The following is a 14812-nucleotide window of genomic DNA, read 5'->3' as shown; positions in this document are numbered from 1 at the left end:
CGGTGCTGAGCCCACATCCTTCTGGGAACATGAATGAGCAAGCCGGGTACTTATTCCAATAGAGGTAATATGATAAATAGCAATTGGATAAAACTTAACCTTTATTAGGTTTGTATAAAATACTCAAACATGAATGACACCACAATACAAATAAGAAAAAAACCCCTTTTGTGTGAGTGAACCCTACCAAACACAGAATGAAAAAAAGACAATATAAAAACAGAAAACAAACACATCTGACAGTATCAAGGAGTCACTTGTGACCATACGTATAGTGGGAACGATGGTTCCGTAAATCTCCTTCCTTCTGTGCTCCGATCAGGATACACTCAAAAATATAATGTATGCTGGGCTATATCCCAATTCTCCAAACAAAACAGGCCCATATGTATAAGGCTATACTGGAGATATTTGTTGGGAACAAGTAGTGGATCTCAGCCACGACTATAACCGGTTATATCTTAATAATGAATACACATATGTGACAACAAATTATGTGATCATGTACAGTGAACAATGAACCCTAATTGTCACTTATTTGTAAGCTCAAATGAACCTGACATGATCAATCATGGACAAAAAACACAGGCCACATGTATCACCATTCTGTAATCGATACTGTCAGAAATATGTAGCAGCATAAGAGAGGCTATGTAAGCATTATGTGGCTAAATCACAAATCACTGTTTGGTCAAAAATCAGGGACCATGCTGCCCCATGTAAACTTAGCATAGGCGTCCCTATTGGTTACCACAGTGCGGCCACCATCTTTATGTTTCAGGCACTATTAGCCCCGGGCATCAATATGTGTATGTCTCATAGCATAGAGCCCTGTATCAACTGTTGGATCTCACCCACTGTTGGAGAGAGTTAACGTATCTCTCAAGAGGATGAGCTTGCCCCTCGTGCATTTGAAGCGTCTCCCGACGCGTTTCGTCCGATTGGACTCATCAGGGGAGTAAGAAAGAATGCCGCTTTACAGACCTTTCCTCATCCTCTTGAGAGATACGTTAACTCTCTCCAACAGTGGGTGAGATCCAACAGTTGATACAGGGCTCTATGCTATGAGACATACACATATTGATGCCCGGGGCTAATAGTGCCTGAAACATAAAGATGATTTGTGATTTAGCCACATAATGCTTACATAGCCTCTCTTATGCTGCTACATATTTCTGACAGTATCGATTACAGAATGGTGATACATGTGGCCTGTGTTTTTTGTCCATGATTGATCATGTCAGGTTCATTTGAGCTTACAAATAAGTGACAATTAGGGTTCATTGTTCACTGTACATGATCACATAATTTGTTGTCACATATGTGTATTCATTATTAAGATATAACCGGTTATAGTCGTGGCTGAGATCCACTACTTGTTCCCAACAAATATCTCCAGTATAGCCTTATACATATGGGCCTGTTTTGTTTGGAGAATTGGGATATAGCCCAGCATACATTATATTTTTGAGTGTATCCTGATCGGAGCACAGAAGGAAGGAGATTTACGGAACCATCGTTCCCACTATACGTATGGTCACAAGTGACTCCTTGATACTGTCAGATGTGTTTGTTTTCTGTTTTTATATTGTCTTTTTTTCATTCTGTGTTTGGTAGGGTTCACTCACACAAAAGGGGTTTTTTTCTTATTTGTATTGTGGTGTCATTCATGTTTGAGTATTTTATACAAACCTAATAAAGCTTCTGGGAACATGTCAGCTGTTTTGAACAGCTGACATGTGCCTGCAATCCACCCTTGGCTATTAACCAGTTAAATGCCGTTGTCAAACTCTGAAAGCATTTAAATCGCGCTTCCGGCCATTGGGCCAGAAATACGTACATGAATGACCCCGTAACATGATCGCAGGTCACCGGTGTGTTGGCATGACAATGTGACATCTCTTGGAGACCTCTATGGTTGTCAGTGGCGGCTTGCTGTGAGCAACACCCAGTGCTCGGTGCTCATAGCAAGTCAGTAAATCTGCTATATAGAGGCAATCTGAACATCGCCTCTATGTAGCAGAGCCGATCGGGCTATGGCAGCTTCTAATCTCCTATGGAGACTATTGAAGCATGCCAAAAGTTAAAAAAAAAGTTTTTAAAAATATTTTAAAAATTTAAAAGTTCAAATCACCCCCTATTTCGCCCTATTAAAAAAAATCAATAAAAATAAAATCAAACATACACGTATTTGGTATCGATGCGTTCAGAATCGCCCGATCTATCAGTAAAAAAAAGGATTAACCTGATCGCTAGACAGCATAGCGAGAAAAAAGTAAAAACACCAAAATTCCTTTTTTTTGGTCGCCAGGATATTGCAATAAAATGCAATAATGGGCGATCAAAAAATCGTTTCTGCACCAAAATGGTATATATATATATATATATATATATATATATATATATATATATATATATATATATATATAAAATCAGCTCGGCACACAAAAAATAAGCTCTCACACAAACCGAGATCATGAAAAATGGAAGACGGTACAGGTATTGAAAAATTGCGCAATTTTTTTTGTTTTGACAGGTCAGTTTTAGCATTTAATAAACCTAGTAAAAAGCCAAACAAGAAAACTATGTGGGATTGCACTTTTTTTGCAATTTCACCGCACTTGGAATTTTTTTCCCGTTTTCTAGTACATGACATCGTAAAACCAATGGTGTTGTTCAAAATTACAACTCATCTCGCAAAAAACAAGCCCTCACATGGCCATATTGACGGAAAAATAAAAAAGTTATGGCTCTGGGAAGAAGGGGAGCAAAAAACAAAGAAGCAAAACTGAAAAAAGCTCCGTGGGTAAAGGGGTTAAAGAAGCACTACTCCTCCCATCAATTTGTTTATCCTCTTAATATATTGCAATCCTATATAGCACCCTGTGCTTACAACTGCTCATTTTGTCTTTCTACCCAGTTAGTTATTCTTTTTTGTCTTCTCTATGTAGAAACAGGAAGTCTCTTTTCTCTGCATGAGTCATCTACCTCTTCATCCTCTGACCCAGCTGCTGCCTTCCTCTCTTCTAGTATTGACGTTTGCAGTGACTCATGCAGGGAAATGTTACTTACTGTTTTTACATACAGCAGAGAAAAGAGAAGAATTAACTGGGTAGAATGGCAAAATGAGCAACTGGAATTGCACAATGCTATATAATATAAAGACTGCAACAGAGGCGTATCTAGTGATGAGCGCAGAAGGGGCATCTTCCCCAGGTGCAACTGGCAGGGAGCGCTGGCAGGCCACTTAATGTGGTGGCCCGAAGTGTCTTCCCCTGCAACTGCATTTTACCACCCCCAGAACTGGGAGTTGGTCGTTTGTGATCAATTGTAAGAGGGGGATGGATGTATACACAGTATGGTAAGTGGGGGAATTGGTGTGGACACAGAATGGGGATGATGGGTGCAAATGCATAATGGGAACAAAGGGAGAATGTATGTGGACACAGTATGGGGAGTGAGTGGAGGTGTGGGTGCAGACAGTATGTGAGTGGGGGAAGGGTGCAGACACTGTATGAGTAGTGAGGTGAAAAATGTATGCAGACATAGTATGGGGAGCGTGGATGATAGGACATGTGCAGTCACAGTATGGGAAGTTGGGGGATGTTTGAGGAGGCACTATGGAAAGAGGGGGTAAATATATGAGGAGACAGTATGAATGAATAGCAGAGGGATGCGAGAGGAGACAGTATGATGAGGGATGGGGAGACATGTGAGGAGACTATTAAAGGGAATCGTTTAAGGAGACAGTATGGAGGGAGAAAAGTGTGATTGGGCACAGAATAAAGACTGAGTAGTGTGAGAGGTAGCATGGGGAACAGTGTAAGGGCACAGCCAGGAGAGGACACTATGCCAAGGAGACAGAGTGTGATGAGGGGGCACAGTAGAGACTGGGCCCTATAGGGGGACCCAATGTGAGAGGACAATGTGAAGAGGGGTCCCAGTATCGAAAGGAGGGGAAGTGTGGCGGGTATGTACCATAAGAGGGACAGCATGTGGGTGATATTTTGTGGAGGGAATATAGTGAGGGGCAATTATTTATTAAGGGGCTCAGTATAGGGCAGATATTTTTATTCAAGAGCATTATAATTACATTGCTATTTTTAAGGGTATCATGTGGGGAGAAGATGGAAGTCTACAGAGACAGGCTATGGCTGTGAAAATTCATCAAGGTGCCTGGACAAGAAAAAGAAAAGAAAGAGAATGACTCCAATCAGAGAAAACATCATCTAACAGGTACCTTAATGTAAATATTTTTTTGTGATTCTGACTAATTCTCATATTTGTATTTATGTTAGGACCATTAAAGGGGTTGTCCAAGTTAGTGAGGAGTCTGCAGTCATTCTATGTGATTGCAGACTTCTGAATTCTCACAGTGCGCATTGCAAGCTGTCAGGATTCTCTGGTTCCAGCGATTTACATACAAGTGGTCATGTGCTAACTAGATATGTGTTGCCTCACTCAGTAGAAATGAATGGACACCTCTGGTCGGAATGTGGCCAGAAGTATACAAATCTCATACTTGTGCTGACATAATCATCCACTCTTACCTACCAGCAAGGGAGAATCCGAAAAGTGTGCAGTGCAAGTTCTGTGAGAATTCAGAAGCCTGCAAATACATAGAGGGACTGCAGACTTACATCTCAAACCTGGATAAGCCCTTTAATTATAAAACAAAGCCCTGTAGCATGACAATCCTAACAGCATGTAATATACTCACTGTCAGGATTCAGCACTGCAGGTTCCAGCAGTCATCACATGGCCATTTCACACATATGTGATTTTCACACTTTCGGTCACATGACAACAAGATTCTCTTCCTGCTTCTCTCTGTTTTTCATTGAACATTGAGAGAATTAGGGAGAGTAGCTTGTCGGCACATGACTAAGTGTGCAAATCGCATATGTGCTTGGGTTGCAGGAAACGCCGAACTGAATTCTTGCCTCCGGGTGCCAGAAAACCTAGCTACACCTCTGGACTACAATATATTAAGATAAACATTTTGATGGGAGTGCCTCTTTACTGGCACTACCGATGTAGATGGCATAAGACACAGAGCTCAGTGATTGGCTGCCGCACTGTCCACATGACATCATCCCTGCAGTTTGAACACAATCATTGTAGAGGTAGCAAGAGGCGGCACTGGGCTCTGGGAGGGTGAGTAACTTCACAGTTTGTGTTTAGTTTTGTTTTTCCCTTCAGAGCCAGGTGAGCAATAATCCTTGAAAGAGGACTATCTCTTTAATCAGTTTTTCTTTTGTACCTTACCTAAAAACATTCTCTCTCTTCTTTTAACCCTTTTGGGTGAATGATTTTCATCTGCAGCATTCTCTGAAATAAAATTAAAACTGTGTCATAGGGTGAATTATAAATAATATAATGCATGAACCTCCATACATAAGGCCTTTTATGCATGTACTGGTGTTTCACTTAGGCTAGTTTCACACTAGCGTTAACTGCAATACGTCGCAAATGCGTCGTTTTTGCGAAACGCCGCATCCAGCAAAAGTTTTTGCTGGATACGTTGTTTCGTCATAGAGTAACATTAGCGACGCATTTGCGACGCATTTGCGACGCATTTCCAAACGGTGAATGCGTTTGGCGGCGTTTGGGCGTATGGTAGCGGTCCGTCGGGAGAAAAAAACGTTACATGTAACGTTTTTTGCTCCCGACGGTCCGCTTTTTCCGACCGCGCATGCGCAGTCGGAACTCCGCCCCCACCTCCCCGCACTTCCCCGCACATCACAATGGGGCAGCGGATGCGTGGGAAATATGCATCCGCTGCCCCCGTTGTGCGGCGGAGACCACACTAGCGTCGGGAACGTCGGCCCGACGCGCAGCGACGGGTTGTTCCCGACGCTAGTGTGAAAGTAGCCTTAGACATCAAAGCAGAATTTCTTTCAGTGCAAAGAATCATTAACACATCCAGGTTAAAGACATTTCACAAATTGCCTGAATAGCCAAAAGAAGAAGGGATATGCTAGAAAATAGAAATTCACTTGGCACAGGGTCAGGGGAGGGATGGGGGTGTTTGATATATTTTATCTTAAAGAGAAATCAGATTTTCTGACTTGTCTATTTTAGTAAATGCCTGTATTTCCCATGAAACTATATTTTCCCATGAATATATAAATAGTTCTCTAAAAATCAATGAAAAAGTGAGTTATCTCAAGGGTAAAAATAATAGGTTGGTTCCATCCCCTTGTGAAAAGGGTGTGCTTAGAAGGTCAACTAAAGGTCGCCTTGTCGCTGACTGTTGGGCACATGTGAATTGGCCAATGTATGAGCTAAAAACACACAAAAAAGCACAGTAAAACAAAAAAATACTCTGTTGCAAAAAAATATCAATAAACAGCAAGTGCTCATAAAAGGATGGAAAAACACAGGGTATTTGGTTAATACGTTTTTTGCAAAAAATGTATATTAAGCCGCTCTACTAAACGTCAAGGTATACCTGTATTAGAGCAGTCCTAACTAATGTATGTAATCCCTATCTGATGTATCTAAAAACCAGGTCATATGTACATATGTACAACGTTCTATGCAGCGTGTCCACATTGGACATTTCCTTTCTGAATCCTGGTCATGCATGTATTATACATATGACCAGGTTTTTAAATACATCAGATAGGGATTACATACATTAGTTAGGACTGCTCTAATACGGGTATACCCTGACATTTGGTAGAGCGGCTTAATATACATTTTTTGCAAAAAAACGTATTAACCAAATACCCTGTGTTTTTTCCATCCTTTTATTAGCACTTGCTGTTTATTGATATTTTTTGCAACAGAGTATTTTTTGGTTTTACTGTGCTTTTTTTGAATGTATGAGCTAAGTAAATTTATTTTAAGTTCTTTTCTAGAGCAGTAATGCAATTGCAATTTCATATATTCCATGTTTGCATGCTAAGAGTGTTAGGGTATGTGCGCACGTTGAGTATTTGCTTGCAGACATTTCTGCAAGGTTTCTGCATCACCGCGCGGTTTGCCGAGTTTTTTGGTGCAGCTTTGAATGTGTTTTTCTACAGCAATCAAGGATTTTTGTTAGCTAAATAAGGATATTTTTAAAAAAAGTTTTGTGATGTAATTTCAACACCACTTTTTTCATTCTGATGCAGTAGCATCAGGGTAATGAGATTAGGGCTTGGTGTCAGCAGCCATCATTGACACCAAGCCCTAGGTTTAGTAATGAAAAGGTGTCAGCCCGACAACCTCATTGCTAAGCCAGTAAGTAAACACACATACACACATTAGCCAGCCTATGTAGGAGCATTAACAGAATGAACCTAAATAGGTTGTAACTAAACAGTAACTGTTAGATTTCATAACCAGCATAGGGAAAGCTGAAGACTGGGGCAGATGTTATTATTCTGGGAAGTAGCCAATACCCATAAAGGTTCCCAGGCTATTAATATCAGCTCACAGTTATTTGCTTAGCCTTTACTGGCTAGTTTACAGGGGGACATCACAAAAAAATTGATTTACGATCCCACTATAAAATCTAGCCAGCAAAGGCTAGGCAGGCAGCTGTGAGCTGATATTAATAGCCTAGAAATGGGGCCATGGAATTTGGCTTCCTTCCAAATTAAGTGTAATGATTCGACTGGCGAGTGACCTGGGACCAGGGGGCACCTTTCCTGGTCGTAACACTAAGGGGCGCCTTACCTCTCTCTGTTCCCTGGGATATTTCCGGGATACTTCAGATGGTGAAGATGCCGGGCCTCCGCCCTTGCCCTATCTCCTACAACAGCCCTACATCTGTCTCCTTTCTCACCCAGGGAAGAGAGGCACTCCTGTGTACCGCAGTACACCAGCATGACAGACAGGGTGACAAAGACAAGAGTACAACAAAACTATACACTCTATACACTCAAAATATACACTCGCGTATAACAGATATTCACCAGGGTGTGTAGGGAAGTGGAAAGTAAGACTGGAAAGGATGAGGAATTTCAAGGCATCCAAACCAAGCAACAGTCGCAAATAAACTCCTACAGCTCTCCAAACATCAGCTACTCCCACTCCAGATCTATGTAGCAAATGCTAACTCAGACAAGGACCTGGTAAACAAGCCTAGCTTATATAGGGGAGAGGAGTGGCTAGCCAAACTCAGCTGAATGCAGGAATTTCCCACATGGCCTATTAACCTCTGTTCTGCTGAAAGAAACAAAAACATTTAATATACTGGAGAAGTGCTTCTTCTCAGCGGTGGAGCAGGAGCCAACAGATTCTGCAATCATCTGACTCCGCTCTGTTGCAGTAACCCCATGACACCATGACACTAAAAACATCATCTCTCAGCCGCCCCAGAAAAGGCACATCTATAAAATGCACCAAATCTGGCGCTTATCCTCGCACTTCCCACGCCCTGTAGCGGTGGCAAGTGGGGTAATGATTGTGGGGATTGATGTTACCTTTATATTGTCAGGAGACATCAATCCCACAGGTTATTAATGGAGAGGCACCTATAAGACGCCCCAGTTAGTAATCCCATAGTGAAAATATAAAAAACACCCCCCCAGAATAAAGTCCTTTATTTGAAATAATTGTAAGGTGCGGTCAGGACTGTAGTCGTGGCCAAAGACACCTGTGTTTCTGTGCCCTGGCCTCTCCCCACAGCAAAATTACGCCTGCTAGTCAACATACCTGTGCGTACAGGTTTGGTTTCTTCAGGGCTCTCCCCTTGCACTGAGAGACCTATTCCCTAGCTTACCAAGCAGCAGTGTTTTTCTATTAGAAAGTGACAGAGAGTCTTTGATATTTGGAACTTTTAGCACTGTTTGGACAATGACAGTTTGTGTAAATACAATTTAATTGTCACTTTTTGGGGAATAAAATGATTTACTACAATTGTAGAGCATATTTTCTGATTGCTCTGTTCTAGTTCTAGGAGTAATAACAGAGCAATCAGAAAATATGCTCTACAATTGTTATTGATAACAAACAGCACAACATGGAGATCTTACAACAAATCCCCCAGAATTGTCACTTTCTGGGGAATAAAATTAGTTCCTAAGGCCCTATTCGTGTTTTGTATTTCACATACATGTTCTATACATGTTTATCACAGATCATATTTTATCGCAGATAGAATACCTACACATTATAGTTAAGGAATATATTCACATATCTGTTTTTTATGGACTGTCAGGAAAAAAAAAAATGGTCAGCACTCGAATGCCATTACTGCCATACCATTACTTTCATTTAGTCCTCCTCTTGTTCTAAAAGCCCTAATTTTTTTTTAACCATATCAGGGCTTTTTTTGTGAAATGAGTTCATTTTACCATACAATGCACTGAAATATGGGAAAAAAAATTCTAAGTACAGCGAGATTGCAAAAAACCTCTATTTTTCCATAGGGTTTTTTTTTCGCTTTTTTTTTTTTTTTTATGGTGTTCGTTGTGCAGTGTAAGTAACCTGGCAATGTGATCCCCAAGATCACTACGATTAGGGCTCGCTCCCACTTGCGAATGAATTGGACAAATGAAATTTTAAATCAGATTGTATTCATATCAATCTAATCCTATGCTTGTGTTCTCAGTGGCATTTTTTTCCTGCTCCAATCGGACCACGATTGGTCAGGGGAAAAAAAATCTCACTATGCTACGACTACATGCAAGATTCGGATCGCACACACTTACATAGGTCTATGGGTGCGGGTGAAACAACGCACAGAACTCGGATATCACCAGAGGGCAGTGCAATTCCAGCTGACGTAGACAGCAGAGGAGACAGAGAAATTAATTTCTCCGTCTCCTCTGCCCCTGTGCTGCGATTCACCCATGCAAGAGGATCGGAGCACAGAACGCTGACACTCGGATCACGCTCGCAGGAGAGCAGGAGCCAAGAGACATTAGCATCTCGCATCCGATGCTCCCCTGGCCTTACAGCGATACCAAACAGGATTTTTATGTTATTCTAATAGTAAAAATAATTGTGAACTTTGGAAAAATGTTTTGCTTGTGTCTAGTGTTGAGCGATACCGTCCGATACTTGAAAGTATCGGTATCGGAAAGTATCGGCCGATACCGGCAAAGTATCGGATCCAATCCGATACCGATACCCGATACCAATACAAGTCAATGGGACTCAGGTATCGGACGGTATTCCTGATGGTTCCCAGGGTCTGAAGGAGAGGAAACTCTCCTTCAGGCCCTGGGAACCATATTAATGTGTAAAAGAAAGAATTAAAATAAAAAATATTGCTATACTCACCTGTCCGACGCAGCCGGGACCTCAGCGAGGGAACCGGCAGCGTTGTTTGTTTAAAATTCGCGCTTTTACTTGGTTACGTGAGGTCCCGGCTTGTGATTGGTCAGGGCGGCCATGTTGCCGGGACGCGGACCAATCACAGCAAGCCGTGACGAAATTACGTCACGGCTTGCTGTGATTGGTCCGCGTCCCGGCAACATGGCCGCCATTAACCAATCACAAGCCGTGACGTCACGGGAGGCTGGACACGCGCGCTTTTCAAAATACGCGCATGTCCAGCCTCCCGTGACGTCCCGGCTTGTGATTGGTTAATGGCGGCCATGTTGCCGGGACGTCACTGGAGGCTGGACACGCGCGCTTTTCAAAATACGCGCATGTCCAGCCTCCCGTGACGTCACGGCTTGTGATTGGTTAATGGCGGCCATGTTGCCGGGACGCGGACCAATCACAGCAAGCCGTGACGTAATTTCGTCACGGCTTGCTGTGATTGGTCCGCGTCCCGGCAACATGGCCGCCCTGACCAATCACAAGCCGGGACTTCACGTAACCAAGTAAAAGCGCGAAATTTAAACAAACAACGCTGCCGGTTCCCTCGCTGAGGTCCCGGCTGCGTCGGACAGGTGAGTATAGCGATATTTTTTATTTTAATTCTCTTTTTTACACATTATTACATTAATGTTGTTGCGATACCCGATACCACAAAAATATCGGATCTCGGTATCGGAAATTCCGATACAGCAAGTATCGGCCGATACCCGATACTTGCAGTATCGGAATGCTCAACACTACTTGTGTCACCTTATTCTGAAACCAATAACTTTTGTATTTTTCTATCCATAGAGCTGAATGAGGACTTTTGCATGCTGATCTGACCTTTTTGTTGATACCACCTTCTGGTACATATAATGTCGTCAATGGTTTTAATTTTTGGGGGATCGAAAAGCGGCAAAAAAACTGACGTATGAATGAGATCTAAACAGACACATCAAGAGAGGTCCTTTTTAAGTTACCTCATTATAAGTTATATATATATTATATACAGTATATGTGTGTAAACATGTTTGTGTATATATATATATATATATATATATATATATATATATATATATATATATATATATATATATATATATACCGTATATACACAGTATATATATATATATAATACACTGCTTGTGTTATATCCTGCAGATTTATATAATGAATCATGATGAAAGTTTAGTATAATATCACTTTCCAGTAGCAAATATTGCCTTTATGATGAGTTCTTTTTCTAAGATTGTTCTTCTATGCATTTCTAGCTATTTACAGTGACGGCAGGTGTTTGTGTTTATGCCAAACTATTTAAATGAGGAGAAGGGATCACCTAATTGGTTGACACAATCAGTGTGACATTGACTTATAATTTAAAAAATATAATTATGGAGGTTACTGATTAAATTGTACGACTGATCATTTCCAAATAAATCAGTGATTATACATTTGCTCTAAAAATTAGCTGAAAAGCATCCGGCTTCACAAGGAAATTTTAGCAATAAAAGATAATTGTTACTGGAATGGAATTGCTAGACTAAGTAACATAATGAAACATATGGATGAACTATTTGTATATGCAGAGAGCTAAAATGACAGCCATAAATCTTACCTATATTACCAAAACAGCCAATGATCGGATGTTGCCAGCTGATAATTTTATTCATCCATTCTAGCTTGTAAAAGTCTGAATACCCACATAAACCACACAGCATGACTGCAAGAAAACAAGTAAACTCTCTGAAAACATAAAATATTTCTGGAGTGAAGTGATTGCCCTTTTTTTGTACATTTCATGCAAATCTGAACTGCAGTCCCAGGTAAAAATAAATGATATTAAAACCCAAAGTTTTTGCCCTCTGGTGTTATTCATGACATTTTTTGCAAAAAATACTTTATGTAAAGACATATAAATATATAATCCTAAAATTCAACAATGTTTATAAGAATATACAAAAGCTATTACAAAGGGGACAAGACAATATAATATATACAGTTACCCAAATAAAAGTGATGAACAAAAGAAAATGACTAGACCTATTGTCAATGGAATAGCACAGATCTTACGGAGGGAAGCACTCTGATTACAAAATGGTGCAGCCTACAGCGAGATGTATCTCAAAGTGTTAAACAATGGTTCAAGGCTTCATCCGGCTTTTAACATGTACAAGCCACTCCTACCTAGCTCCCCTTGGTGATCTCACATGGGGGCTGGTAAATGAAAAGTGCCTCGAGTCTCAAAAATTATGAGATCCCTGATCTTAAGGATATCTGCCCGGTGGAGAAACTGTTATAGTTTCTGTTCTTTCTCCCATTTGTTAAACTGTTATAGTGTCTGCCATTACTTCCTCCTGTGGTTGGGCATTCCACAGTCTGACTGTTCTAACTGTAAAGAACCCTTTCCTATTTAGCTGACAGAATTAAACAGTATGAGACCCCCACATAACCCTCTGTATACAGAATGAACCCCCATAGACCCCTATATAGAGTATTAGCCCCACATAGCCACGTAAATACAGTATGAGTCCCACATAGCATCCTACATGCACTGTTAGCCCCACATAGCATCGAATATACAGTATAATCCCCTTCATAGCCTTTCTATATACCATATGAGCCCCCATATAGCCACCTATATACAGTGCCTACAAGTAGTATTCAACCCCCTGCAGATTTAGCAGGTTTACACATTTGGAATTAACTTGGCATTGTGACATTTGGACTGTAGATCAGCCTGGAAGTGTGAAATGCACTGCAGCAAAAAATAATGTTATTTCTTTGTTTATTTTTTTTTTAAATTGTGAAAAGTCTTTTCAGAGGGTTATTTATTATTCAACCCCTCAACCCACCAGAATTCTGTTTGGTTCCCCTAAAGTATTAAGAAGTAGTAGTTCAGGCACAAAGAACAATGAGCTTCACATGTTTGGATTAATTATCTCTTTTTCCAGCCTTTTCTGACTATTTAAGACCCTCCCCAAACTTGTGAACAGCACTCATACATGGTCAACATGGGAAAGACAAAGGAGCATTCCAAGGCCATCAGAGACAAGATCGTGGAGGGTCACAAGGCTGGCAAGGGGTACAAAACCCTTTCCAAGGAGTTGGGCCTACCTGTCTCCACTGTTGGGAGCATCATCCGGAAGTGGAAGGCTTATGGAACTACTGTTAGCCTTCCACGGCCTGGACAGCCTTTGAAAGTTTCCTCCCGTGCCGAGGCCAGGCTTGTCCAAAGAGTCAAGGCTAACCCAAGGACAACAAGGAAGGAGCTCCGGGAAGATCTCATGGCAGTGGGGACATTGGTTTCAGTCAATACCATAAGTAACGTACTCCACCGCAATGGTCTCCGTTCCAGACGAGCCCGTAAGGTACCTTTACTTTCAAAGCGTCATGTCAAGGCTCGTCTACAGTTTGCTCATGATCACTTGGAGGACTCTGAGACTGACTGGTTCAAGGTTCTCTGGTCTGATGAGACCAAGATTGAGATCTTTGGTGCCAACCACACACGTGACGTTTGGAGACTGGATGGCACTGCATATGACCCCAAGAATACCATCCCTACAGTCAAGCATGGTGGTGGCAGCATCATGCTGTGGGGCTGTTTCTCAGCCAAGGGGCCTGGCCATCTGGTCTGCATCCATGGGAAGATGGATAGCACGGCCTACCTGGAGATTTTGGCCAAGAACCTCCGCTCCTCCATCAAGGATCTTAAGATGGGTCGTCATTTCATCTTCCAACAAGACAACGACCCAAAGCACACGGCCAAGAAAACCAAGGCCTGGTTCAAGAGGCAAAAAATCAAGGTGTTACAGTGGCCTAGTCAGTCTCCTGACCTTAACCCAATTGAAAACTTGTGGAAGGAGCTCAAGATTAAAGTCCACATGAGACACCCAAAGAACCTAGATAACTTGGAGAAGATCTGCATGGAGGAGTGGGCCAAGATAACTCCAGAGACCTGTGCCGGCCTGATCAGGTCTTATAAAAGACGATTATTAGCTGTAATTGCAAACAAAGGTTATTCCACAAAATATTAAACCTAGGGGTTGAATAATAACACAGGTCAACAAAAAAAAATTTTTTTTCTGGTGTCCAAAATATTTTAATGAATTTGGGGTATTTTTGGGGTGCTGATTCTGAATATGCTATCAGTTTCGCCAGATTGGCTCAAGTTTTTGACATTTTTGGTATCTTATTTATAGCACTTGTTGGTAAATGCGACGCATCATCTCATTAATTTCTTTGGATTAGTACTTGAACTGAGCAGTTCTCAATATAGTTTTGTGTTAATTAGTGTTCTAAAAGTTTGTTCATAGCTTGATTTTTGCACTAACTTTATGTTGTTGTCTGTTTTCCAGTGAAAAGCATGAACTCATCAAGAAGAAGTTGTCTTAACGATCCAGACTCATTCTGTTACATTTGTGGTGAATACACACTGCCAAAACATAGAAGAAACATAACAGACTTCGTAAAAAAAGTGTATTTTGCCTATTTTGTGGTTATGCTTGGGGACCAAGACAAGTTTTGGGCACCACACATAGTGTGCAAAGCATGTATCGAATTATTA

At 41.2% G+C, this 14812-nt stretch overlaps 1 protein-coding gene across 1 annotated transcript in view; it reads right to left on the bottom strand.

Moving 5' to 3' along the window:
- Window positions 1–14812, bottom strand: part of C7H16orf89 (chromosome 7 C16orf89 homolog) — a 69393-nt gene that overhangs the window by 2446 nt on the left and 52135 nt on the right. Inside the window, exons 6-7 of the mRNA XM_077273582.1 lie at window positions 11864–11968; window positions 5269–5331 (exon numbers count right to left, since the gene is read on the bottom strand). Coding sequence (XP_077129697.1) covers window positions 5269–5331; window positions 11864–11968 — 168 coding nt within the window. The remainder of the gene's footprint in view (window positions 1–5268; window positions 5332–11863; window positions 11969–14812) is intronic.

This window comes from Ranitomeya variabilis, chromosome 7, assembly GCF_051348905.1.
Source record: "Ranitomeya variabilis isolate aRanVar5 chromosome 7, aRanVar5.hap1, whole genome shotgun sequence".
NCBI lineage: Eukaryota > Metazoa > Chordata > Amphibia > Anura > Dendrobatidae > Ranitomeya > Ranitomeya variabilis.
This window is presented reverse-complemented; position numbering and strand designations above follow the sequence as displayed.